The sequence below is a fragment of the Amblyraja radiata genome, chromosome 14 (genome assembly GCF_010909765.2).
Source record: "Amblyraja radiata isolate CabotCenter1 chromosome 14, sAmbRad1.1.pri, whole genome shotgun sequence".
In the NCBI taxonomy this organism is placed as follows: domain Eukaryota; kingdom Metazoa; phylum Chordata; class Chondrichthyes; order Rajiformes; family Rajidae; genus Amblyraja; species Amblyraja radiata.
In genome coordinates this window covers 7,235,187-7,260,171 of record NC_045969.1, presented here as the reverse complement: position 1 = coordinate 7,260,171, position 24,985 = coordinate 7,235,187, and the positions used below count along the sequence as shown (strand labels likewise).

General features: G+C 45.9%; 1 protein-coding gene across 2 annotated transcripts in view; it reads right to left on the bottom strand.

Moving 5' to 3' along the window:
• Window positions 1–2,614: 2,614 nt before the first annotated feature.
• rcan1 (regulator of calcineurin 1) overlaps window positions 2,615–24,985 on the bottom strand; it is an 86,260-nt gene continuing 63,889 nt past the window's right edge. The window contains exons 2-4 of one of the 2 annotated variants that reach the window (XM_033032408.1): window positions 8,204–8,377; window positions 7,010–7,181; window positions 2,615–4,052 (exon numbers count right to left, since the gene is read on the bottom strand). In XM_033032408.1, coding sequence (XP_032888299.1) covers window positions 3,877–4,052; window positions 7,010–7,181; window positions 8,204–8,377 — 522 coding nt within the window. In that variant the 3' untranslated portion in view covers window positions 2,615–3,876. The remainder of the gene's footprint in view (window positions 4,053–7,009; window positions 7,182–8,203; window positions 8,378–24,985) is intronic. The other variant, XM_033032409.1, reaches the window with a different exon arrangement.

Here is a 24,985-nt window from a genome sequence, read left to right as displayed (position 1 = left end):
AACTGGTCTGTAAATCCCCGTTTTCTCTCTCCCTCCCTTCTTAAAAAGTGGGGTTACGTTTGCTACCCGCCAATCCTCAGGAACTACTCCAGAATCTAAAGAGTTTTGAAAGATTATTACTAATGCATCCACTATTTCTGGAGCTACTTCCTTAAGTACTCTGGGATGCAGCCTATCTGGCCCTGGGGATTTATCGGCCTTTAATCCATTAATTTACCCAACACCACTTCCCGGCTAACCTGGATTTCACTCAATTCCTCCAACTCCTTTGACCCGCGGTCCCCTGCTATTTCCGGCAGATTATTTATGTCTTCCTTAGTGAAGACGGAACCAAAGTAGTTATTCAATTGGTCCGCCATATCCTTGTTCCCCATGATCAACTCACCTGTTTCTGACTGCAAGGGACCTACATTTGTTTTAACTAATCTCTTTCTTTTCACATATCTATAAAAACTTTTGCAGTCAGTTTTTATGTTCCCTGCCAGTTTTCTTTCATAATCTATTTTTCCTTTCCTAATTAAGCCCTTTGTCCTCCTCTGCTGGTCTCTGAATTTCTCCCAGTCCTCCGGTATGCTGCTTTTTCTGGCTAATTTGTACGCATCATCCTTCGCTTTGATACTATCCCTGATTTCCCTTGTTATCCACGGATGCACTACCTTCCCTGATTTATTCTTTTGCCAAACTGGGATGAACAATTTTTGTAGTTCATCCATGCAGTCTTTAAATGTCTTCCATTGCATGTCCACCGTCAACCCTTTTAGAATTAATTGCCAGTCAATCTTGGCCAATTCACGTCTCATACCCTCAAAGTTACCTTTCTTTAAGTTCAGAACCATTGTTTCTGAATTAACAATGTCACTCTCCATCCTAATGAAGAACTCAACCATATTATGGTCACTCTTGCCCAAGGGGGCACGTACAACAAGACTGCTAACTAACCCTTCCTCATTACTCAATACCCAGTCTAAAATAGCCTGCTCTCTCGTTGGTTCCTCTACATGTTGATTTAGATAACTATCCCGCATACATTCCAAAAAATCCTCTTCCTCAGCACCCCTGCCAATTTGATTCACCCAATCTATATGTAGATTGAAGTCACCCGGTTTTGCCTTTGTCGCACGCATTTCTAATTTCCTGTTTGATACCATCTCCAACTTCACTACTACTGTTAGGTGGCCTGTACACAACACCCACCAGCGTTTTCTGCCCCTTAGTGTTTCGCAGCTCTACCCATACCGATTCCACATCCTCCAAACTAATGTCCTTCCTTTCCATTGCGTTAATCTCCTCTCTAATCAGCAACGCTACCCCACCTCCTTTTCCTTTCTCTCTATCCTTCCTGAATATTGAATATCCCTGGATGTTCAGCTCCCAGCCTTGGTCACCCTGGAGCCATGTCTCCGTGATCCCAACTATGTAAAACCATGTAAAACTTTGGTGAGGCTACATTTAGAGTATTGCGTGCAGTTCTGGTCGTCACTTTACAGGAAGGATGTATTGGCTTTGGAAAGGCTGCAGAAGTGGTTTATCAGGACACTGGCTTGGCTAAGCTCAGGACACTGCTTGGCTTAGAGAGTATTAGCGATAAGGAAATGTTGGACAAACATCGTTTTCTCTGGAGCTTCAAAGGTCAACAGAATGCTGCTTGGAATAGAAAATATCAGCTATAAGGAGAGGTTGGACAAACAATGTTTCCCCAAAGCCTCGAAAGCTGAGAAACAATCTTCGGCCCACAATGTCCGTGCCAAATATGATGCCAAGATAATCTAATCCCCTCTGCCTGCATGTGATCCTGCCTTAACCACGTGGCTATCAAAAATAGACACAAAGAGCTGGAGTAACTCAGCGGGTCGGGCAGCATCTCTGGAGAAAAGTGACGTTTTGGGTCGAGACCCTTCTTATCAAAATTTCATTTTTTTCACTTTATATAACTCAAAGAAAAAAAGCATGTAGTTAAAGCAAATGTATTTATTTGTAAACATCCCATCTGCCCAATTATTCCAATCTGTACAAATATGAACAATATGTACAGCAGACAGATAATAATTTAATATGATACCGATATTACTTACACTTCTAGAGAAACAGCTGAAAATATTCTAACATTTCACGGGATGAATACACTCCGACGAGACATCATAAATCAGTAATTTGGTACTTCCCATACTCACTCAAGGTAGTCACATTAACATAAATAGTCTCTGTGTAGCTCAAGAAACCAATATTTCAGGCCAGGAAACAAAGTTACACGGAATCAGATTGTGACCAAGATTATGTTTTACTAACTGCAGTTAACAAAGTGGTCTAGTACTTTTGAATACATGATTAAGGTTTGAACATAAAGCCATGTGTCTTTTATTCACAACCAAACGTCCACTTCAAAAGGAAAATTGAATGGCAACATTATTTGGGGGCAGACAGAAATTATGACTATTATCAGACAGCAGTTTGGGTTTTAGTTTTTAGACACAAAAAGCTGGTTACTCGGCAGGACGGGCAGCATCTCGGGAGGAAAGGAATCGGTGACGTTTCGGGTCGAGACCATTCTTCACGAAGAAGGGTCCTGACCGGAAAAGTCACCGATTCCTTTCCTCCAGAGATGCTGCCTGTCCCGCTGAGTTACTCCAGCTTTTTTGTGTCTGTCTTCAGTGCAAACCAGCATCTGCAGCTCCTTCCTACACATTGAGTCAAAGGGCCAGTTTCTGTCCTGTACTTCCCTAATTCTTAAAGAAAATGTGCCTAGTTCCAACATAATGAGGTACAGAAGATCTGCAGTTCCTTCCGATACATGGGATTCATTTTTGTTCCATTTCATCCAATAAATGCCTCTAGGAGTTAGTCTTCATTTTGGGGTTATGGAGTGCAAAAAGCACCCTAACAATCAGCTTTTGCCAGATTTGTCAGCTCACAGCACTGCAGTCCTTCGCTTGCAAGTGAACCAGCCAGAGGAAAGAGTAAGAAACAGGCAAAATAATATCCGAGTCCAACTCTGACACCAAATGTCAGACTAATGTGGTCGGGCAAGCTTGAATCTCAATGAAGCAAATGATGAGTCAGTTCATTTAGAAGACACAAACGCACTAGAGTAATAGATTCGAAAAAATCTCCATACAATAGTGTGTGTTTTACAACATGCGGTTAGTTTTAGTGCACGGGACAGGTAGCTACGTCGCAGAAGGTTTGCGGAAAGATAAAGTGCAAGCCAGACCGCGTCAATTATCTTCACAATCATGGTGATGCAGTTTGATTAGAGAATACTTACAGTAGGTAGTTAGATGGAGTTTAAAAAGTTAAAAAAGCCACCTGATCCTGATAAGTGGTTAAATTAACCCATGAAGCAGCCACTGTTTGCAATTATATTCAGTTTCCTGCTTAAGTTGAATATGTCACAATTCCATACAAGCTGGCACTGCTAGGACTATTTTAAACATTGTACCAGGCCACACGAAACACCACAAATAACTACAATGTTTGCAACAATATGCAAAGTATAATAGCAAGGAAATGATAGACACAAAAACGTTAAAGAGAACTAAAAAAAAAATGTCAGTGCCAACCAGACACTACCTCACCACGAGTGCCTTTATCAATGTTGCTCACTCATCCAGCTGTTCCAGCTGTCCCCAGTTCAATATCTTTGCAGTTTAAATGTGCAGGCTTACAGCAGAAAATAACGCTAAAGCATCGAAACAGTACAAATTTCCCACATTCTTTCTGCCTACCAGTATACACACACACAGTTATGCATTTTGGGAACTTAAACTCCTTGCAAAAAGTCATACTGCAGTCCAGTATCCCCATTATAACTCAGTAGTGTGGCCGTTCTCTGTATGAGGAATCCAAACGCAAAGACGCGGACATGTCGACAAGTTCACTTCACTTAGAATGGTTTGCAGCGTAGTCTGGCCGTCTTGTTTGAACGATTTTCGGTTTGGGCCGATTCTTGCCATCGTCCTCCTCTTGTTCCTGCTCCAGTTCTGGGTCGCTTTCACAAACATGTACAACAACACTGGGAGTGGTGTCAGTACCAGCGTGCAATTCGTACTTCCCCCCTGTAGAGAAAACACGAAGAGCGGATCTTAGAAGACAAAGAGGTACCTCCTTATTTGTTGCACAACATGATTTATTATCTGAAGAAGGGTCGCGACTGGAAACGTCGCCCATTCCTTCTATCCAGAGATGCTGCCTGTCCTGCTGAGTTACTCCAGCATTTTGTGTCCGTCTGCAGTGTAAACCAGCATCCGCAGTTCCTTCCTCCACATGATTTATTTTAGTTTCTCTCTACATCCCACCGTTAAACAAGGTTAAACTAAATAGGTCAATTCTCTAAAGGATTGGAAACATGGAATTCAATATCCTCAATGAGTCTGAAAAAGGGTTCCGACCCAAAACATCACCTATCCATTTTCTCGAGATGCTGCCTGACTCGCTGAGATACTCCAGCACTTTGTGGCTATCTTCAAACCAGCATTTGCAATTCCTTCCAACACATTCAATATTCTCAGTCCCCCTTCCCTTTGTAAAAGGGAGGACATCTTGAAATTTAGGGAACCAACTCACAAACACCCTCCCCTCTCTTCTCCATACCCCAACTGGATGTGCACCCATTTCTCCTTTCCCCCTTCCCCTATTCCCTTCCACCTATATTCCTTCCTCTGGTTTCGCATTCTACACCTCCTCTATCCTCATCTCATCTCACACTTTTTGTCTTATCATCTCTGGCCTTTGTCCAAAGATCTGTCAATCATGAGAGGAATAGATCGGGTAGATGCACAGGGTCTCTTGCCCAGAGTAGGGGAATCGAGGACCAGATAGGTTTAAGGTGAAGGGGAAAAGATTTAATAGGAATCTGAGGGGTAACTATTTCACTCAAAGGGTGGTGGGTGTATGGAACAAGCTGCCAGAGGAGGTAGTTGAGGTAGGGACTATACCGATGTTCAAGAATCAGTTAGACAGGTACATGGATACAATGGGTTTGGAGGGATATGGACCAAACGCAGGCAGGTGGGACTAATGTAGCTGGGACATGTTGGCCAGTGTGGGCAAGTTGGGTCGAAGGGCCTGTTTCCACACTGTATCACTCCATGACTCCAAACCCCGCTTCCCCTTGTCTGTATCCACCCATCACTTGCCAGGCGTGCAGGAAGGAACTGCAGATGCTGGTTTATCCTGAAGATAGACGCAAAGTCCGAATATGAGTTCCGACCTGAAACGTCGCCTATTCCTTTTCTGCAGAGCTGTTGCCTCCACCCGCTGAGTTATGTGTCTACCTATCACTTGCCAGGCTTGGTCCCACCCCTGCGCTCCCACATCTCTTCCAGCTTTCACCACCCCTTCTGCAATCAGTCTGAAGAAGGGTCGCGACCCGAAACGTCGCCTATTCCTTTTCTCCAGAGATGCTGCCTGCCGCACTGAGTTTTTCCAGCACTTTGTGTCTATCTATCGCTTGCCAAGCTTGATCCCGCCCCCCTCCCAGTCTCTTCCACCTTTAGCCACCCCCCACAACAAACAGTCTGAAGAAGGGCCCCGACTAGAAATGTCACCTATCCATGTTCTCCACAGATGCTGCCTGACACGCTGAGTTACTCCAGCAATTTGTGCCTATTTTCCCCTTTGCAAAATGTAGGTTCTTACATCCAAAATGTCTGCTTGTCATTCAACTACTTCTGAACTTGACTGTTATTTACTCCTGTGTAGGAAGGAACTGCAGATGGTGGTTTAAATCGAAGATGGACACATTTATTTATTCCTATCGTTTTCAATCTTTGCCCTCTTGTGCTATGGTAATAATAATAATAATAATAATAATAAATAATAAATACTTTATTGATCCCCTCAGGGAAATTCAGAAATTGGTACATAGTATCTTCATCTTTGCCCAGCAATTTAAGAGTATTCCTTGGCTTCAACAGCTGCCACTCTCTTTGAATATACATTTTGCATTTTAATTCAGCGAGTAATGATATGCTTGTCATGTGTCCAGTGAATAGGTAGTAACACTCAGATCTGATTAGAACTTGGCTGGGAGTCCAACTGGATTCATTGGTGTAGAGAGCTTGTTTTCTGGCAAATCAAATAACACAAGGAGCAGAAGGAATAGATATCCTATCTGCGATCTTTCACTTGCCTTCTTCCTACTCATAAGGTTTTCATTAGCAAGCTCCGTTTCTCCTTAGCTTTGCCCAGACCAGAAAACCATCTCTGGGCTGCCGAGGTCATCTTGCCTCTTAAACATTACCATTGATTTTCTAACGATCTCAGTCATTTCGCTTGGTAAGAATGTTCCACTGTGACAGAGAGATCTTTGCTCAAAACACAGGAAACAGATGGCACGGAAAGCCCCCCATTTTCTCACAGGGGAAACATGCAGAAAAATGCAAGCTATAAACAGACAAATGGACCAACTAACTGCAAAACAAATTCACCGTTCAGAGCATAAATGTAATTGTACATAACTTTTAATTTGCTACTCTACAGAAGGAAATGCGCTGGGTGAGATAAGGAAGTCCCAAGCTCTAAAGATACACAGATAAATATCCTTTGATAGACAAAAAATGCTGGAGTAACTCAGCGGGTCAGGCAGCATCTCTGGAGGAAAATGAATTGGTGATGTTTCGGGTCGGGACCCTTCTTCACACCCCTGTTCTTCGAGTCAAATCCAAAACGTTGTGGCGGCGCCAGGTGGCAGGCCACCGGCACAACGAACCCTCGGCTCTGGAGGGAGGCGTCTCGGTGTGGGAGGCGCTAGTCATGGGGTTTTTAACCTGAGTGGGTATATAAGGCCAGGCAACGCCCGTGACTGGGGAGGAGTAGGGAGCAGGACTGTAACAGAATAAATACGTCTTGTTAACACAACTTGTGTTCCGACTGATTTTTGGCTGGACTCTTGTCAGTCCCCGCTACAACAACACCTATTCATGTTCTCCAAGGATACTGCCTGACCCGCTGAGGTACTCCAGCACTGTGCGTCTTTATTTGTTCAAAACAGACAAAGTTAAGTTATGCTTACCTGGTCCCAGCTTGGAAATTGCATGCAACAAGTCATAGTTTACAACTGGAGTAGCATCTTCTGCTTGCTTCCACCCAACAGGCGGAGATGCTGGTGGGGAAATGAGGAATTGTTTTTCTGGATGGGGTGGTGCAAGGTGAGGACTACCTTTACTGAAAGATTTGTTCTGGATCTGAAAAACAAAATGCGGCTTTTTAAACAAAAAAATCAGGGCAAATTAATAAAATCCTGGAAAAATTGCAGCAGCATGGTGGCACAGCGGTAGAGCGCTGGCTGAGACCCAGGTTCTATCCTGACTACAGGTGCTGTCTAAACAGAGTTTGCATGTTCTCCCTATGACCGCATGGGTTTTCCCCGGGTGCTCCGGTTTCCTCCCACACTCCAAAGATGTACTGGTTTGTAGGTTAATTGGCTTGGGTAAAATTGTAAATTGTCCCTAGTGTGTCAGATAATGTTAGTGCATGGGGTGATCGTTGGTCAGCACAAATTTTGTGTGCAGAATACACAATTTCTGCACTGTATCTCCAAGGTCTAAAGGGTCCCCAAGAAAGCATAGACATAAAATGCTGGAGTAACTCAGTGGGACAGGCAGCATCTCTGGACAGAGGGAATGGGTGACGTTTTGGGTCGAGACAATAGACAATAGGTGCAGGAGAAGGCCATTCAGCCCTTCGAGCCAGCACCCATTCAGCCCTTCGAGCCAGCACCATCATTCACGGTGAGCATGGCTGATCATCTACATTCAGTACCCCGTTCCTACCTTCTCATAATATCCCATGACCGCTATCTTTAAGAGCCCTATCTAACTCTCTCTTGAATGCATCCAGAGAATTGGCCTCCACTGCCTTCTGAGGTAGAGAATTCCACAGATTCGCAACTCTCTGGGTGAAAACGTTTTTCCTCATCTCCGTTCTAAATGGCCTCGCCCTCATTCTTAAACTGTGGGCCCTGGTTCTGGACTCCCCCAACATCAAGACCCAGTCTGTAGAAGGGTCTCGACCAAAAATGTCACCCATTCCTTCTCTCCAGAGATGCTGCCTATTCCACTGAGTTACTCCAGCATTTTGTGTCTATCTTTGGTTTAAACCGACATCTGCAGTTCCTTTCTACCTAAGGAAGCATAACAGTGTGGAGGTTCAACAACATGTTTAATCAATTATGTTGTTAAAGATTTACAAATGCGGAAATGAATACCTGTGCAAAGTAGAGCTTCATTTTCTTCCCATTAAACTCAGTTTCATGAAGTTGAATTCGGGCTTCAGTTGCAGCAATGGGGTTGCTGAAGTTGATTCGAACTCGCCTGAAGCTCTTGAAAAACTGGAAGGTCACATTCTTGTCGTAGACCCTGAACAAGGTCTCAAAGTCATCCTGCAGAAACATTGAATAAGAAAAGCAAGAATTGTCAGATTCCAAGTACATAGCTCCAGAACTGGTTGAGTAAGTTATAAAGTGAAATTCTAATTAAACAGTTGCCACCAAGTTACTCGAGCAGAAATCCGTGGAGAGGTGGAGCAAGATCCCCACTCACTTGCAAGATTATGGCAGCACAGTGGCGCAGTGGTAGAGTTGCTGCCTCACAGTGCCAGAGACCTGGGTTCGATCCCGACTATGGGTGCTGTCTGTACATTCTCCCAGTGACCTGCATGGGTTTTCTCCAGATGCTCCGGTTTCCTCCCACACTCCAAAGATGTACAGATTTGTACATTTGGCTTTGGTAAAATTGTAAATTGTCTCCGGACTGTCAAAGCTGCCACAGCCAGACATAAAAACAGTTTTTTTCCACGAGTAGTAGCTCTACTCAATAACCAAAAATCCGTAGCCCCCTTTTGCTCTGGTATTTTATTTAATTCACATGTTTAATCAATAATGGTTTATTATTAATGTTTAATGTTTTATGTGTCATTCCTAACTGTCACTGTATGTCATGCCACTTGCGGGCGGAGCACCAAGGCAAATTCATTGTATGTGAATACTTGGCCAATAAACTTATTCATTCATTCATTAGTGTGTATGTGTAGGATAGTGTCTGTGTACGGGGATCGCTGGTCGGCGTGGCCTCAGAGGGCCGAAGGGCCTATTTCCACACTGTATCTCTATACTACACTAACTGTATTATTTTGCCCAGATCACATACAGACTGAACCATTCTCAATGGCCCAGACTTCTACTGAGTATCAGTTCAGCTGTTTCCAAATAGACCACCCAAATCCTATAGATTAGATAAAGACCCTTGAGAAAATGGGAGCATAAGTTACTACTGGCAAATATATCTTATGTCATTAAAAGGTCATAAGTGAAAGGAGCAGAATTGGGCTATTTGGCCCATCAAGTCTACTCCGCCATTCAATCATGACTGATCTATTTCTCCCTCCTACCTTCACCCCATAACCCCTGACACCCATTGTGGCACTATAGGCAGTAAACTCCAAATGTATACAGAAGCAAAGTGGACAGGAATCTGATATGATGCTTCAGGTTCAGCTGGTTTGGTTAGCTGGATTGGTGAAATTATGCCAAGTTTTGGATCTCTGATGGTACAAGGTCCAGCCCATGAAGGATTCCGACCTGAAACGTCACCTTTTCCTTTTCTCCATAGTTGCTGCCTGACCCGCTGAGTTACTCCTGCATTTTGTGCCTATCTTCGGTATAAACCAGCATCTGCCAGTTCCTTCCTATACACCCAGGCTCAATTGATGGCTTTTGCTTTCGATTAAACAGGGCGCCCAAAATGATGAGAATGGCAATTGCTGAAGGCGATAATAAAATACCCTGGGTATCAGGGCTTATATGGGGAGAAGGCAGGAGAATGGGGTTGAGAGAGAAAGATAGATCAGCTATGATTGAACGGCGGAGTAGACTTGATGGGCTGAATGGCCTAATTGTGCTCCTATCATTTATGAAATTGAGGTCGTGACGGTGATGGGCAAAGACCATAATTGCCGATAGATTGTGACATTGATCAAAACTCTACCATCCAAGTATCAACATGACCAAGGTCTCATAAGTTTGTGTATTAGTACCCTGATGGCCAATTGGAAACAGTGTGATTCATAAACTTAACAATATAACAAAGAAAATTGAAGATTATACATTATATCTTGATTATTAAGTTAAAAAGGTTAGTCATCCCAATTCTAACGCATTTCTTATTTCACTAAGCAAGGACCATATTCAAAAAGTGTCACAGAGAAACTTATTAAACTCTAGCAGTAATAATGCTCCCAACAAATACGGAGGCAAACGTTGATGCCAATTCTGTTAGAAACGTGGATACAATCTTGTTTAAAGCAGTTACATTTTGAGGAAATCTTCAAAGAAGAGGAAGATTTAAAGAGAGGGTATTGGACATTAGAAGTGAGAAGACTGAATGCAAAGTTGCCCGTGGCAAGCAGAATATATATGAATGTGGCCTTAGAAAACAAAGAGCTCTCAAGAAGTGGTGGAGTTAAAGGGGAGTGGACACGAAGGGATTTCAACATAAGGTTTAAATCCTTCTCTCCATAGATGCTGCCTCACCTGCTGAGTTTCTCCAGCATTTTTGTCTACCTTAAACATAAGGTTAGATTTGTTTTTAAAAAGCATTGTCAAACAATGCCTAAGATAGACAGAAAATGCTGGAGTAACTCAGCAGGACAGGCAGCATCTCTGGATTGAAGGAATGGGTGAATGTTTCTGTTGAATTGTGATCGTGGCTGATCAACCACAATCGGTAACTCGTGCCTGCCTTCTCCGCATATCCCTTGATTCCGCTAGCCCCTAGAAGGGGTAGCACCCAGAACATTGTCTATCCAGGTTCTCCAGAGATACTGCCTGACCATTGAGTTACGCCAGCACTTTGTGTTTTTGTAAAGCAGCACCTGTCTTCGTCAGGCACTGGATCACCTCGAGGCAACAAAAGCACGTGCATCACTCTGAAGAAACAGGTGTCTGTTCAAAAGCTCATTCCCAAAACATATTTTAGCAAATATAAAAACCTGATTAGGTATGTACACAATTCAAGGTGACAGCTGATTACTGGTACATTATTAATTTTAAATAAATTTTTTCCTCAATGCTTGAGTATTGTAATTGGGGCCAATTCACCCAAAATTAAACCTTTCTTTGATGCGATTTATAAATTTGCCTCTTGAAAGAGGAACACAAAATAGAAAAATCTAATAGCAATACAAGATAAAGAGTCATGCTAAAGGGGACATCAATCTAATCTCTCTATTATATGCACTAGATTCTGCAATCCATTATTGATGTCTCAAATCTCAACGTCTACGGCTCATGGAGTGAAACATTTCCTCATCATTAGATCAACAGTTCAATCGTGCTTTATTTGTCATGTATGCAACTGCACAGTGAAAATATTTTTGCATATATTACACATGCGGGCTCTGTCATTTTTGGCGCCATTATTCAAAGTCCGGTCGTCCCGCATGCTCGATATACTGGAGCAGTTCCCACAAACCGCCGTTCCTCTCCTCTCCTCGCCTGGCCATCTTAGAAACATAGAAAACATTCGGCTCTTCGAACCAGCACCACCACCCTTCAATATGATCATGGCTGATCATCCAAAATCAGTACCGCGTTCCTGCTTTTTCTCCCCCATTTCTGATAGCCCCAAGAGCTAAATCTAACTCTTTCTTGAAAGCATCCAGTGTATTGGCCCCCACTGCCTTCTGTGGCAGAGAATTCCACAGATTCACAACTCTCTGGGTGAAAACGTTTTTCCCCATTTCAGTCCTAATGGCATACCTCTTATTCTTAAACTGTGACCCCAGGTTCTGGACTCCCCCAACATGGAGAACACTTTTCTTGCATCTAGCGTGTCCAATCCCTTAAGAATTTTATATGTTTCCATAAGATCCCCTCTCATCCTTCTAAATTCCAGTGAACACAAGCCCAGTCGACCCATTCTTTCCTCGTATGTCAGTCCCGCCATCCCGGGAATTAACCTGGTGAACCCACGCTGCACTCCCTCAATAGCAAGAATGTCCTTCCTAAAATTAGCAGACCAAAACTGCACACAATACTCCACGTGTGGTCTCACCAGGGCCCTGTACAACTGCACTAGGACCTCCTTGCTCCTATAGTCAAATCCTCTCGCTATGAGTCATCTTTGTGTCCCAGGGGTGCCTCTTGGAAGGGGCTGGAGGCCTTACCCTGGTTCACCCTCTTACCGGTCCTTTCTTCTTGCGTTGACTTCCCCAGGTACCTCCCGGTCCTGCCGACCAACGAGATCATGAGAACAATCTTGGCCCACTACTGCCAACAATTAAGTAATCATTGAGTCATAGAGTGATCAAGCTTATCCCAGCTTCACTCGTCTCACCTTCCTGCGCTTGGCCCATATCCCTCCAAACCTGTCTTATCATGTACCTGTCTACCTGTTGCTTAAACGTTGGGAAAGTCCCAGCCTCAACTACCTCCTCTGGCAGCTCGTTCCATACCCCAACCACCCTTTGTGTGAAAAAGTCACTGCTCAGATTCCTATTAAATCTTTTCCCCTTCACCTTAAACCTGTAGCCCAGTCCTCAATTCACCTACTCTGGGCAAGAGACTCTGTGCATCTACCCGATCTATTCCTCTCATGACTTCCATAAGATCACTCTTCACCCTCCTGCACTCCAAGGAATAGAGTCCCAGCCAACTCAAGCTCCCCCTACAGCACGGACCCTCTAGTCCTGGCCACATCCTCGTAAATCTTCTCTGCTGCACTCTTTCCAGCTTGACTACAGTCTTTCCTACAACACGGTGCCCAGAACTGAACACAAAACTCTAAATGTGGCCTCACCAACATTTTATAGACTTCTAAACTTGTATCCTCCATTACATATGTACAACTACTGGACAAATACTTTCTTGGGTGTGACAAGGGTCTCTGGTTGGTCTGGACTATGTGAATAATTTTCCACAAGACATTCGTTTTACCGTCACCAATCTTCCTCTCTCACTTCCATGTTGGACTTCTTCTTATCGAGCCCACACACAAGATTAGCAGTTGTTCAGCCAGAGCTGAACACACTTCTCGGCATCTGCACACAATGGTGTCTGTCTTGTCGCTTCTTGTGCTTCTGGGGTGGTGGAAAGATTGGTGGAAACAGGGCCGCGGCGTGAACGCTCTTTCCTTGACCCCCCTCCTTGTTGGACGAATGAACGGGACCAGCAGGAGTGATTTAAGAGAAAGATCAAGGAAAGTCCTCAGTTGTTAAAAACAATGGTTGGAGTAGGATGTGATGGGGTCAATGGCCTGAAGGAAAGACTAAAATAATAAGAAATCAACTGTGCATCCAAATAGCAAATCCACTCTCAGGCTGAATGGCAAATGGAATTTTCCACTCTAGCTTGGAATCTAAATTTAGATGACTTCCTTAAATGTTGTTTTTGTTCATAACTTGGTTGAAAGAAGTAGCACTCTGCCAAAATAATTTAATCTCCTCAATGTCCGGAATCTGATCTGGCATCTGTAAATGTGTGCATGTGTGTTGCAAGTGAATTTATACAAGACAATACCATCTAGTATAAGCTGTCCAAATATCTCATGTTACCAATGTCCCCAATTCCCATTTGTCCTATTTCCATTGTGGGATAGATTCAGCGGCAAATAATAAAATATCTTCATGTGTACGGGAATTGTACATGCACTTAAATGATCTGAGGTCAGGGCAAAACTTATATAACGAGGTCATAATTCAAGGACACTTGAAGATGGACGTCAAACGGCATTAACCAGTATTGCCTTTCCTGGGCGGCAAGGTGGCTTACAGCGCCAGAGACCCAGGTTCAATCCTGGCTACGGATGCTGTCTGTACGGAGTTTGTATGCTCTCCCCGCGACCACGTGGGTTTTCCCTGGGTGCTCTGGTTTCCTCCTACGTTCCAAAGGCGTGCAGGTTTGCAAGTTAATTGGCTTTGGTAAAAATTGTCCCTAGCGCGTAGGAGAGTGCTGGTGCACAAGGATCGCTGATCAGCACCGACTCGGAGGGCCGAAGGGCTTTTTTTTTCTGCGCTGAATCTCGAAATCTAAAACAAATAATTATTTTTCTGAAGTTGAACTGTTGTTCAATTCCTCGAAATACAGCTGCCATTTTTAAGCAGAATCATAGAAACATAGAAAAATAGGTGCAGGAGTAGGCCATTCGGCCCTTTGAGCCTGCACCGCCATTCAATATGATCATGGCTGATCATCCAACTCATTATCCTGTACCTGCCTTCTCTCCATACCCCCTGATCCCTTTAGCCACAAGGGCCACATCTAACTCCCTCTTAAATATGGCCAATGAACTGGCCTCAACTACCTTCTGTGGCAGAGAATTCCAGAGATTCACCACACTCTGTGTGAAAAATGTTTTCCTCATCTCGGTCCTAAAAGATTTCCCCCTTATCCTTAAACTGTGACAACCTTGTTCTGGACTTCCCCAACATCGGGAACAATCTTCCTGCATCTAGCCTGTCCAACCCCTTAAGAATTTTGTAAGTTTCTATAAGATCCCCCCTCAATCTTCTAAATTCTAGCGAGTACAAGCCGAGTCTATCCAGTCTTTCTTCATATGAAAGTCCTGACATCCCAGGCTGCACAAACATGATAATACTGAGTTAATCGGGTATTATGTGAGGGGTAAATATCAGGCAGTGCACTGGGGAAGAAGCCTCACCCAATCTCTCTTTCCCCCTCCTTCCCTCCCTCAATCCTCCCCCCCCCATACCTAGGAGTGCAGCTCTCCTGCACATTGCAGTAAGACAGATTCAAACAGAACAAGGTGCAAGTCAAATCTCCGTAAATAATGTCCACATGAAAGTAAATGGCTTGCGTGCAAACTAAACAGCTGACTCAGAGGTCATCGCAAGTCCAATCTTCTGCCACAAAACCAGCAGTTTAGGGATAAACTGGGCGGAAATATGTTGCAATCACTTCCTCCGCTCTACTGCTGACACTGCACGTTGGGTATCAGGACAGCATTAAGTCCTAAACACACGGGTGACTTCATACATCACACAACCCAGGTGAGTAAGAATTTGAACATTGAGCCAACAGAAATGCATACACGTTTCTTAATACTCGGCTATACACACGGGAGTGCGCAGATAGGATTTTGTTACATACAGGTGCACAACCTTTTATCCGAAAGCCTTGGGACCAGACACTTGTCGGATTTCGGAATTTTTCGGATTTCCGAATGGAAGATTTTTAGCGTAGATTAGGTAGGTAGCGCGGGCGGCTTGAAAAGTCTGGAGCGGCTGCCTCCTCCCCGGAGAATCATTGCATAAATGTTAGTCAGTTAGTTTGGAGGGATTTTATGTAGTGGTGGGGGGGGGGTGAAGGGGGAAACTTTAATTCTTAGTCCCCTACCTGGTCGGAGAGGCGGGGAGCGGGCAATGCCTTACCGGGTCGCTGTGCAGTAAGCTCCGGAGCGCTGTGGCCGCCGACTCCCAACATCGCGGAGCTGGGGGCTGCGGGCGTCCGGCCGCGGGCGGCGCCGGTTGGAGCTCCGACCCCGGCAACTCTACACCTGGCTGCGCGGTGCTCCAAATCCAGCGCGGCCCGCGGCCGGACGCCCGCAGCCCCAGCGCCGCGATGTTGGGAGTCGGCGGCGTCGCAGCGCTGGGATACCAGCGGGGAGCGGGCAATGCCTTACCGGGTCGCCGTGCGGTAAGCTCCGGAGCGCTGTGGCCGCCGACACACAACATGTCGGCGGCCATAGCGGTGCTGGGGCTGCGGGCGTCCGGCCGCGGGCCGCGCTGGATTTGGAGCGCCGCGCAGCCAAGGGTAGAGTTGCCGGGGTCGGATCTACAACCGGCGCCGCCCGCGGCCGGACGCCTGCAGCCCCAGCTGGGAGTCGGCGGCCACAGCGCTCCGGAGCTTACTGCACGGTGACCCGGTAAGGCATTGACCGCTCCCCGCCTCTCCAACCAGGTAGGGGACTAAGAATTAAAGTTTCCCCCTTCACATAAAAGCCCTCCAAACTAACTGACTAACATTTAAGCAATGATTTACAGATGTTTAAGTGTCTCCCCGGTCTCCGGGGAGGAGGCAGCCGCTACAGTAGTACAGACCTGGGTTGACCGTGGGTCGTTTCGGGTCAAGTTTGGCGCCAAACACGAGCTTTGGTGTGCAGACGACATCCTGGAAAAAATGGCCGGTTTTTGGAGTTTTTCGGTTTCTGGAACTCCGGATAAAAGGTTGTGCACCTGTATATGGTTTTAATATATTTTATATATAAATACACACACAAAAAGTGTCCACCTTGGTGTGAAAGATTGCAAAGGTAACAAAAAAAAAAAAAAAGTCATTCTCAAAATGATTAAGCCACAAACAGAATTTAGTGAACACTGGCCTTTTCCACCACAAAGACTACGTTGTCCTTATAGCCAACGTCTACCTATTACTTTCATAAAGAAGGTCATCATACAGCAAGGAAAAGAGCCCTTCGGCCTAACTTGTCCATGCCGACCAAGATGCCCATCTCGGCTAGTTCCACAAGCCCGTGTTTCCTATCCATGTACCTGTTCAAAATACTTTTAAATGTTGTTGTAGTACCTGCCTCAATTACCTCCTCTGGCAGCTCATTCCATAGTTTCAAGTTCAAGTTCAAGTTCAAGTGAGTTTATTGTCATGTGTCCCTGTATAGGACAATGAAATTCTTGCTTTGCTTAAGCACACAGAACATAGTAGGCATTTACTACAAAACAGATAAATGTGTCCATATACCATGATATAAATATATACACACATGAATAAATAAACTGGTAAAGTGCAAATAACAGAAAGTGGTTGTTAATAATCAGAGTTTTGTCCGAGCCAGGTTTAATAGCCTGATGGCTGAGGGGAAGTAGCTATTCCTGAACCTGGTTGTTGCAGTCTTCAGGCTCCTGTACCTTCTACCTGAAGGTAGCAGGGAGATGAGTGTGTGGCCAGGATGGTGTGGGTCTTTGATGATACTGGCAGCCTTTTTGAGGCAGCGACTGCGATAAATCCCCTCGATGGAAGGAAGGTCAGAGCCGATGATGGACTGGGCAGTGTTTACTACTTTTTGTAGTCTTTTCCTCTCCAGGGCGCTCAAATTGCCGAACCAAGCCACGATGCAACCGGTCAGCATGCTCTCGACTGTGCACCTGTAGAAGTTAGAGAGTCTTCCTTGACAATCCGACTCTCCGTAATCTTCTCAGGAAGTAGAGGCGCTGATGAGCTTTTTTGATAATTACATTAGTGTTCTCGGACCAGGAAAGATCTTCAGAGATGTGCACGCCCAGGAATTTGAAGTTCTTGACCCTTTCAACCATCGACCCGTTGATATAAATGGGGCTGTGGGTCCCACTCCTACTCCTTCCAAAGTCCACAATCAGTTCCTTGGTTTTGCTGGTGTTGAGGGCCAGGTTATTGCGCTGGCACCATATGGACAGTTGCTCGATCTCTCTTCTGTACTCTGACTCATCCCCATCAGTGATACGCCCCACAATAGTGGTGTCGTCAGCGAACTTGATGATGGAGTTCGCACTGTGGTTCGCTACGCAGTCATGGGTATAGAGTGAGTACAGCAGGGGGCTGAGCACGCAGCCTTGAGGTGCTCCCGTGCTGATTGTTATCGAGGCTGACACATTTCCACCAATACGAACAGACTGTGGTCTGTGGACGAGGAAGTCGAAGATCCAGTTGCAGAGGGATGCGCAGAGACCCAGTTCTGCGAGTTTGGTAACCAGTTTGGAGGGGATGATTGTGTTAAATGCCGAGCTGTAATCAATGAATAACAGCCTGACATATGAGTTTTTGTTGTCCAAGTGGTCCAGTGCGGAGTAGAGGGCCAGCGAGATCGCATCCACCGTTGATCTGTTGTGGCGGTACGCGAACTGCAGTGGGTCCAGGTTTTTGTCGAGGTAGGAGTTGATTTGCTCCATGATCAACCTCTCAAAGCACTTCATCACCACCGGCGTTAGTGCCACTGGTCAATAATCATTGAGGCACGTCACCTTACTCTTCTTGGGCACCGGTATAATTGATGCCCTTTTAAAGCAGGTGGGGACCTCAGACCTCAGAAGTGAGAGGTTGAAAATGTCCGTAAAAACTCCCGCCAGTTGGTCTGCACAGGTTTTTAGAACACGACCGGGTATACCATCAGGTCCAGGTGCTTTTCGGGGGTTCCCCACTCTGAAGGATTTCCTGACATCGGCCTCTGTGACTGAGACTGAAATGCCATCACAGCGAATGGGGGATCGGGAAGGCACATCAGTATTCTCCCTGTCAAAGCGTGCGTAAAACGCATTGAGCTCGTCAGGGAGTGATGTTACACCGGCATTCGAGCTGCCTCCTGGTTTTGCCTTGTAGGAGGTGATTGCATTCAGACCCTGCCACAGCTGCCGAACATCTGTCTCGTCCTCCAGTTTGGAGCAGAAGTCACTTCATTTCACTGTGTCAACATATAGCCCCTCAAGTTCCTATTAAATCTTCCCTCCCGCACCCCTCACCTTAAACCTATGTTCTCTTGTTATCGATTCCCGTTTAGCGAGTCGAGACGACAGTCGTTTTCACAAACGAGCTTTATTAACAAAGCAGTGAAAACAACAAGGATCAAACGACAGCGTGAACATGGCGACTCCAGCTCGCAGCACCCGGAATGGGTCTTCATAGACCCGCTGTAAGGGCGAGCGATGAGCGTCCCTGCGGATGAAAACAAATGCACACCGTTGTAACACCGCAGGCACATGCACCACGGATGAACCGTGCCTGGACGTGGGAACCGGGGCCAACGTGCTCACCCGCTCTCGAAGGCCCGCCAGCAGCGCCGGGGCTGATGTGACCTGACAACGAGCAGAAAGTCCCCGGGTACCCGCAGTGCCGAGCCGTACAGGGGCTCGGCCGAGGAAGCAGCCAAATCCTCCTTAGGTGCGGTGCGAATCCCAAGGAGGACCAAGGGCAGCTGGTCCACCCAGTCCGGGCCTGTAAGTCGAGCTTCTAACGCCGACTTAAGGTGCCGGTGGAACCTTTCGATCAGCCCATTGGCCTGCGGGTGGTAGGTGGTCGTATGGTGCAACCGGGCATCATAGAGCAGGGCTAGGGCGGACCACAAGGAAGAGGTAAACTGGGCCCCCCTAGTCGGTGGAAATGTCGGAGGGCACCCCAAACCTGGCTATCCAGTGGGCCGCCATAGCCCGGGCGCAAGCCGTGGTGGAGGTGTCAGAGAGCGGGATCGCCTCTAGCCACCGCGTGAAACGGTCCACGATGATAAGGAGATGCGTGGCACCGCGGGACTGTGGCAAGGGACCCACCAGGACGACATGCACGTGCAGGAACCTGCCCTCGGGGAGCGCGAACTCCTGCACGGGGGGCCGCATGTGTCGCTGGGCCTTGGAGGTCTGACAAGGGACACAGGCGCGGGCCCAGGCAGCCACCTGCTTACGGAGCCCATGCCAGGCAAACTTGGCCGCTACCAGAGCAGACGTCAACCGAATGGAATGCCTGCTCGAATAGCAGGCATGGGCGGTGGCCGTCCATCAACGCGAGCATCTGGGCCATGAGGACTGACGGCTTGCGGTCTCCAAATAGTCCATATGTAGAATGCGCGTGGCGCGGTCCCGCCGGCTGAGTCCAAACGTATGCAGTAGGGGGGCCTTGATTAATCTCTTACAAAAATAATTTAACATACTTCTTTATGTGATGACCTCGGGTCACGTGTGTGACATTTTGGTTCACCTTCCAAAGAAGGGCCCTTTGGTGTGTAAAGAAGTGCATTCTTTTTAAAATGGCGAGAAGGAATGTTCAGGGTGAATCAAAGGTTTCATAGATCTTTTATTGTCACATGTACCAATTAAGGTACAGTGATATGCGAATTACCATACAGCCATACATCTTCTTACACAATGCACCAGAAGTTAACAGGCAGGTATAACAAGAAATTAGGGAGGAAGGCAGCAAGGTGGCGCAGCGGTATAGTTGCTGCCTTACAGTGCTTACAGCGCCGGAGACTCGGGTTCGATCCTGTCTACAGGTGCTGTCTGTATGGAGTTTGTACTTTCTCCCCGTGACCACGTGTTTTCTCCGAGATCTTCAGTTTCCTCCCGCACTCCAAAGACGTACAGATATGTAGTTAATTGGGTTCGTGTTTGTGTAAAATTATCCCTAGTGTGTGTAGGATAGTGTTAATGTGTGGGGTGATCGCTGGTCTGTGCGGACTCAGTGGGCCAAAGGGCCTGTTTTGGCGCCGTATCTCTAAACTAAACTAAACAGGTTTGCTGATCTTCATTTCAAGGGGTGGAGGAACTCAGAGGGTCAGGCAGCATCTGTGGAGGGAATGGACGGGTGACGTTTCAGGTCAGGACCCTTTTTCAGAGGCCTCAATACTTCCCAGTATAGGCCCAACCAGGATCTACGCCAAGTCTGATGAATACCTTCCCCAGATGCTGCCTTCCCCCATCACTTTGTGATTTGCTCATCGTTCCTACATCACTGATGATTCCTCCATCACTTTGTGTTTAGCTCATCGTTCCTGCATCTGCAGTTCCTTACGAGTCTGCAGGGATTTTATACGTTTCAAAGGGTGCACCTTGAATTCTTCCAAACTAGAATGAACAGGTCTAGTCCGGTTAACATTCGCTCAAGGGATGAATGACAAAGAATAAAATGGGATACATATTTATTTTAAATTGTATTTACATTCTTCAGATTTTATTCATAGCAGCTTGTTTTAAAGTACATCTTTTAAAAGTAGCTTCTCAACAGCTCGTACCAGAGACACTCTCGCATCTCAATCCATGCCAACATCACTGAAGATCAGGATTGAGCCAGGGTCACCTGACTCCTGTAGGGGCATCTATACAAGCTACACCACTGGGCTTTGCTTAATCTTATCCAATGACCTCCTGGCTTCAGTCACTTGTTATTAGACTTATTTCTACCAGGGTGTTTTACTCAACTATTTTGTTGGAAATCTGTTTTACAGATATCAACTTGTCGTTTTGTCATCTGTAAGCCCTAGAAGCAGAATCAGGCCATTCGGCCCATCAAGTCTACTCCGCCATTCAATCGTGGCTAATCTTTTTCCCTGCTCCAACCCCAATAGGAAGTATATTAAGTGTTTTCTGTACCTGACAGACTCTGCTCATCACCACCTACTTTATTCACCGCCATACACTTTAATTTCTCTTCAACTTTACAAAGTTTCACTCGAGCACCCTTCCACTGCCCCCCTCTGTCTTAATCCTCACCTAAAACCCACCCCCGGCCTCGCCACCTCCCCTTCCCATCACCGCACCCAGCTAGATCCAAGTGCAACCTGCCCTAACATAAGATTTCACCTCTTTCTCCAAACACCGCGCCAGTTCAGTTTAGTTGATTGTCACGTGTACCGAGGTACAGTGAAAAGCTATTGTTGTGTGCTATCCAGTCAGCGGAAAGACAATACACGATTACAATCGAGCCGCTTACAGTGTAACGATACATGATAAGGGAATGACATTTAATGCAAGGTCCGATCAAGGAATTATACATGGCTGCGGTCGTGGGTGTACATGGAGGAAAGAAGGGGGCTTAGAATGCAGCCTTGAACATACCAAGAAATGAAGAAGGGTCTCGACCTGAAACGACACCCATCTCCAGAGATGCTGCCTGTCCCGCTGAGTTATTCCAGCTTTTTGTGTCTATCCAAGAAATGAAACCTATTTCTCCTTCAATCTTTGAGCTAAACATTCAACTCTCCGACCTTGTAATAATTTCAGTGGCTCAAGGAGTAACCCAGTGATTATTACCTTTGTGGTTCCTCTATGGAATTTGGAGTGCTTGCTCAAATTCCGTGGCCTAAAGACCAGGTGCTTGAGCAACTCAGCAGGTCAGGCAGCATCTGTGGAGGGAATGGACAGGCCACGGTTGAGGTCGCTTGTCCATTCGGCTCACATTCCCTCAGCAGGACCCGACACACCTCTCTCTCATTCCCCCTTAGCCCACGTCAAACCTGCCAGAAGGGTCTCCACCCGAAACTTCACCAATTCGTTCTTTCCAGAGATGCTGCCTGCTACTCCAGCATTTTGCGTTCACCTACGGTGTAAGCCAGCATTTGCAGTTCCCTCCTACACCAGCTTCCCCACGGCCCACGTCACTTCCCAAAGAGTTCTTCAGCCCGGTGCAGATGGTTGAGACACCACAGCCTTCAGGGCTAGAGTGACGTTACACTTCCCTGTCATCACCAAATTCCCTATCACTCTCCTGACTGGGATGGTCACTGTACCACGTTGCAGTAGTCATTTCGCTAATCCTCCCTGCAATCCCTGCCTGTCCGTGGAGGTTGCAACAGCCTTGCGCCTGTTGGACAAAGGCAGCAGCTAAGACTCTTCCAGAGCCATCTTTCCAATCCAAGACCATTCACTCAGTCACACTACACTTCATTCCCGACTGTCCAAGTCTGCAGCATTCAATCCAATGAGTGCAGTTTAGTTTATTGTCACATGTACCGAGGTACAGTGAAAAGCTTTTGCTGCATGCTATCCAGTCGGCGGAAAGACAATATACATGATTACAATCAAGCCATTTAGTGTCCAGATACATGATAAGGGAATAATGTTTGGTGCAAGGTAAAGTCGGTAAAGTCCAATCAAGGATAGTCCGAGGGTCACTAATGAGGTAGATAGTAGTTAAGCGCTGCTCTCTGGTTGTGGCGGGATGATTCAGTTGCCTGATATCAGCTGGGAAGAAACTGTCTCAAAGTCCCCAGGTTACAACAGGGTTCCGCTCCAGAGAACTGTCCGTAACCCAAACTGTCCGTAAGTTGGTATTGAAGAACAAAAACCACATGGGAGATGAACACTGAAACAGGCGTGACGGGAGTGTGTAGGAAGGAACTGCAGATGCTGGTATATACCGGAGATAGCTACAAAGTGCTGGAGCAACTCAGCGGGTCAGGCAGCATCTCTGGAGAAAAACGATGGCTGACGTCAGTCTGAAGAAGTGTCCCGACCCGAAACATTACCTATCCTTTTTTCTCTCGAGATGCTGCCTGACCTGCCGAGTTACCCCAGCACTTTGTGTCTATTGATGGGAGAGTGAGTAGGCATGTGATTGTGGCTGCCGGGCAACTTCTCTTTCTAAGTGAGTCTGTTCAGTGTTCCCAGCGATGCTCAGCTTGATCCAGCCCTTGATTGTAGTAGCTCAGGGAAGTGTAGGGTGGGCATGTACGGAATGAAGTGAAGCAGAAATGCCGCTTTCATGTTCATAAATGATAGGAGCAGAATTAGGCCATTTGGCCCATCAAGTCTACTACACCATTCAATTATGGATGATGTATGTACCTCCATCCTAACCCCATTCCCCTGCCTTCTCCCCATACCCATGATAATCAACTATCTATCTATGCCTTAAAAATATCCATTGACAGCCTCCACAGCCTTCTGCGACAATTAATTCCAAAGATTCACCACCCTCAGACCAAAGAAATTCCTCCCCATCTACTTCCTAAAGGAACGTACTTTAATTCTGAAGCCACGACCTCTGATTCTAGACTCTCCCAATAGTGGAAACATCCTCTCCACATCCCACCCAGAAGATGCCTGCAGGCCTGACAGCAGACTGCTGGTCTCCCAAAGCACGCGCTCACAAAATCACCTTATTGTATAATCAGTCATACAGCACAAAAAACAGGCCCATCGGCCCATTTCTGGTGGTCTTGAATTAGGAATCATGTAGCTGCAGAACAAGGGGTCAGAGATGGGGAAATTGGTCTTGACCCAAAGAGTAGTGAGCTCTTCGAATACCCAAGCTGCTGTGAAGGTTTAGTTACCAGGAACATTCAAGAGAGTGACTGATAGATTATTGGATATTAAGGAAATTTAAGGATATGGGGTTAATGCAACAAAGCAGCAATGAAATAAAAAAGATCAGCCGTGATTCTATTGAGTGGTGGTGCAGGTACAAGGAACTGAATGTCTTAATCTTCTTCTGTTCCCCACCTCCATTCAATGAGTGATTTACCCAGTATGTCACAAAAAAAATAAAAAATGTTGGTACATAGTAACATAGATACATAGAAAATAGGTGCAGGAGTAGGCCATTCGGCCCTTCGAGCCTGCACCACCATTCAATATGATCATGGCTGATCATCCAACTCTGTATCCTGTACCTGCCTTCTCTCCTGCCTGATTATGTTCTATTGCACACTTTGACCTAGTGTAGCCGAATGTTAAGACCAAAATGACAATTTTTAGTCATTAGAACATCTGGGTTTTATTTGCAAATGAAAATTGTTCCCCTCCCAAACAACACAATAATAAGATGAATAATTGTTCACAGGAACTGACACAGGAATGAACTTGAAATCAATATCAACACACAATGCATCAAGTGAAATAAAAATTCTTCAGGTTGTGGCTGGGTTCAAACTTTTAGGCCAAGCAGGTGCTATTTTTATTTTTTACTTATTTTAGAGATAAAGTCATAGAGTATGAAAACAGACCTTTTGGCCCAACTTGCCCATGTTGACTTTGATACTGAATCTACCTGCCCACCGTTGACCCATATCCCCCTAAACCTTTCCTATCCATGTACCTGCCCAAAAGTCTATTAAATGTGTCTGAAGGAACTGCAGATGCTGGTTTACACTGAAGATAGACAAGGAATGCTAGAGTGACTCAGCGTGACAGGCAGCATCTCTGGAGAGAAGGAATGGGTGACGATTCAGATGGAGATGGAAGAAGGGTCTCGACCCGAAGCATCACCTATTCCCTCCATCCAGAGATGCTCACTGTCTCACCGAGTTACTCCAGTATTTTGCGTCAATCAAAAGTTTGTTAAACGTTGTTATGGTACCTTCCCCAACTACCTCCTCTGGCAGCTCGTTCCATATGCCCATCATTCCCCGAGTGGAAAATCTGCCCCTCAGGCTCCTATTAAAATCTTTCCACTCTCACCGTAAATTTACATTTAAATACCAGAGTACAGTAAATCTACAAGTTATTTTTAGATTTATTAAGGAAATCCATTCATAAATCTCAACTGGTACACGTCTTCAGACAC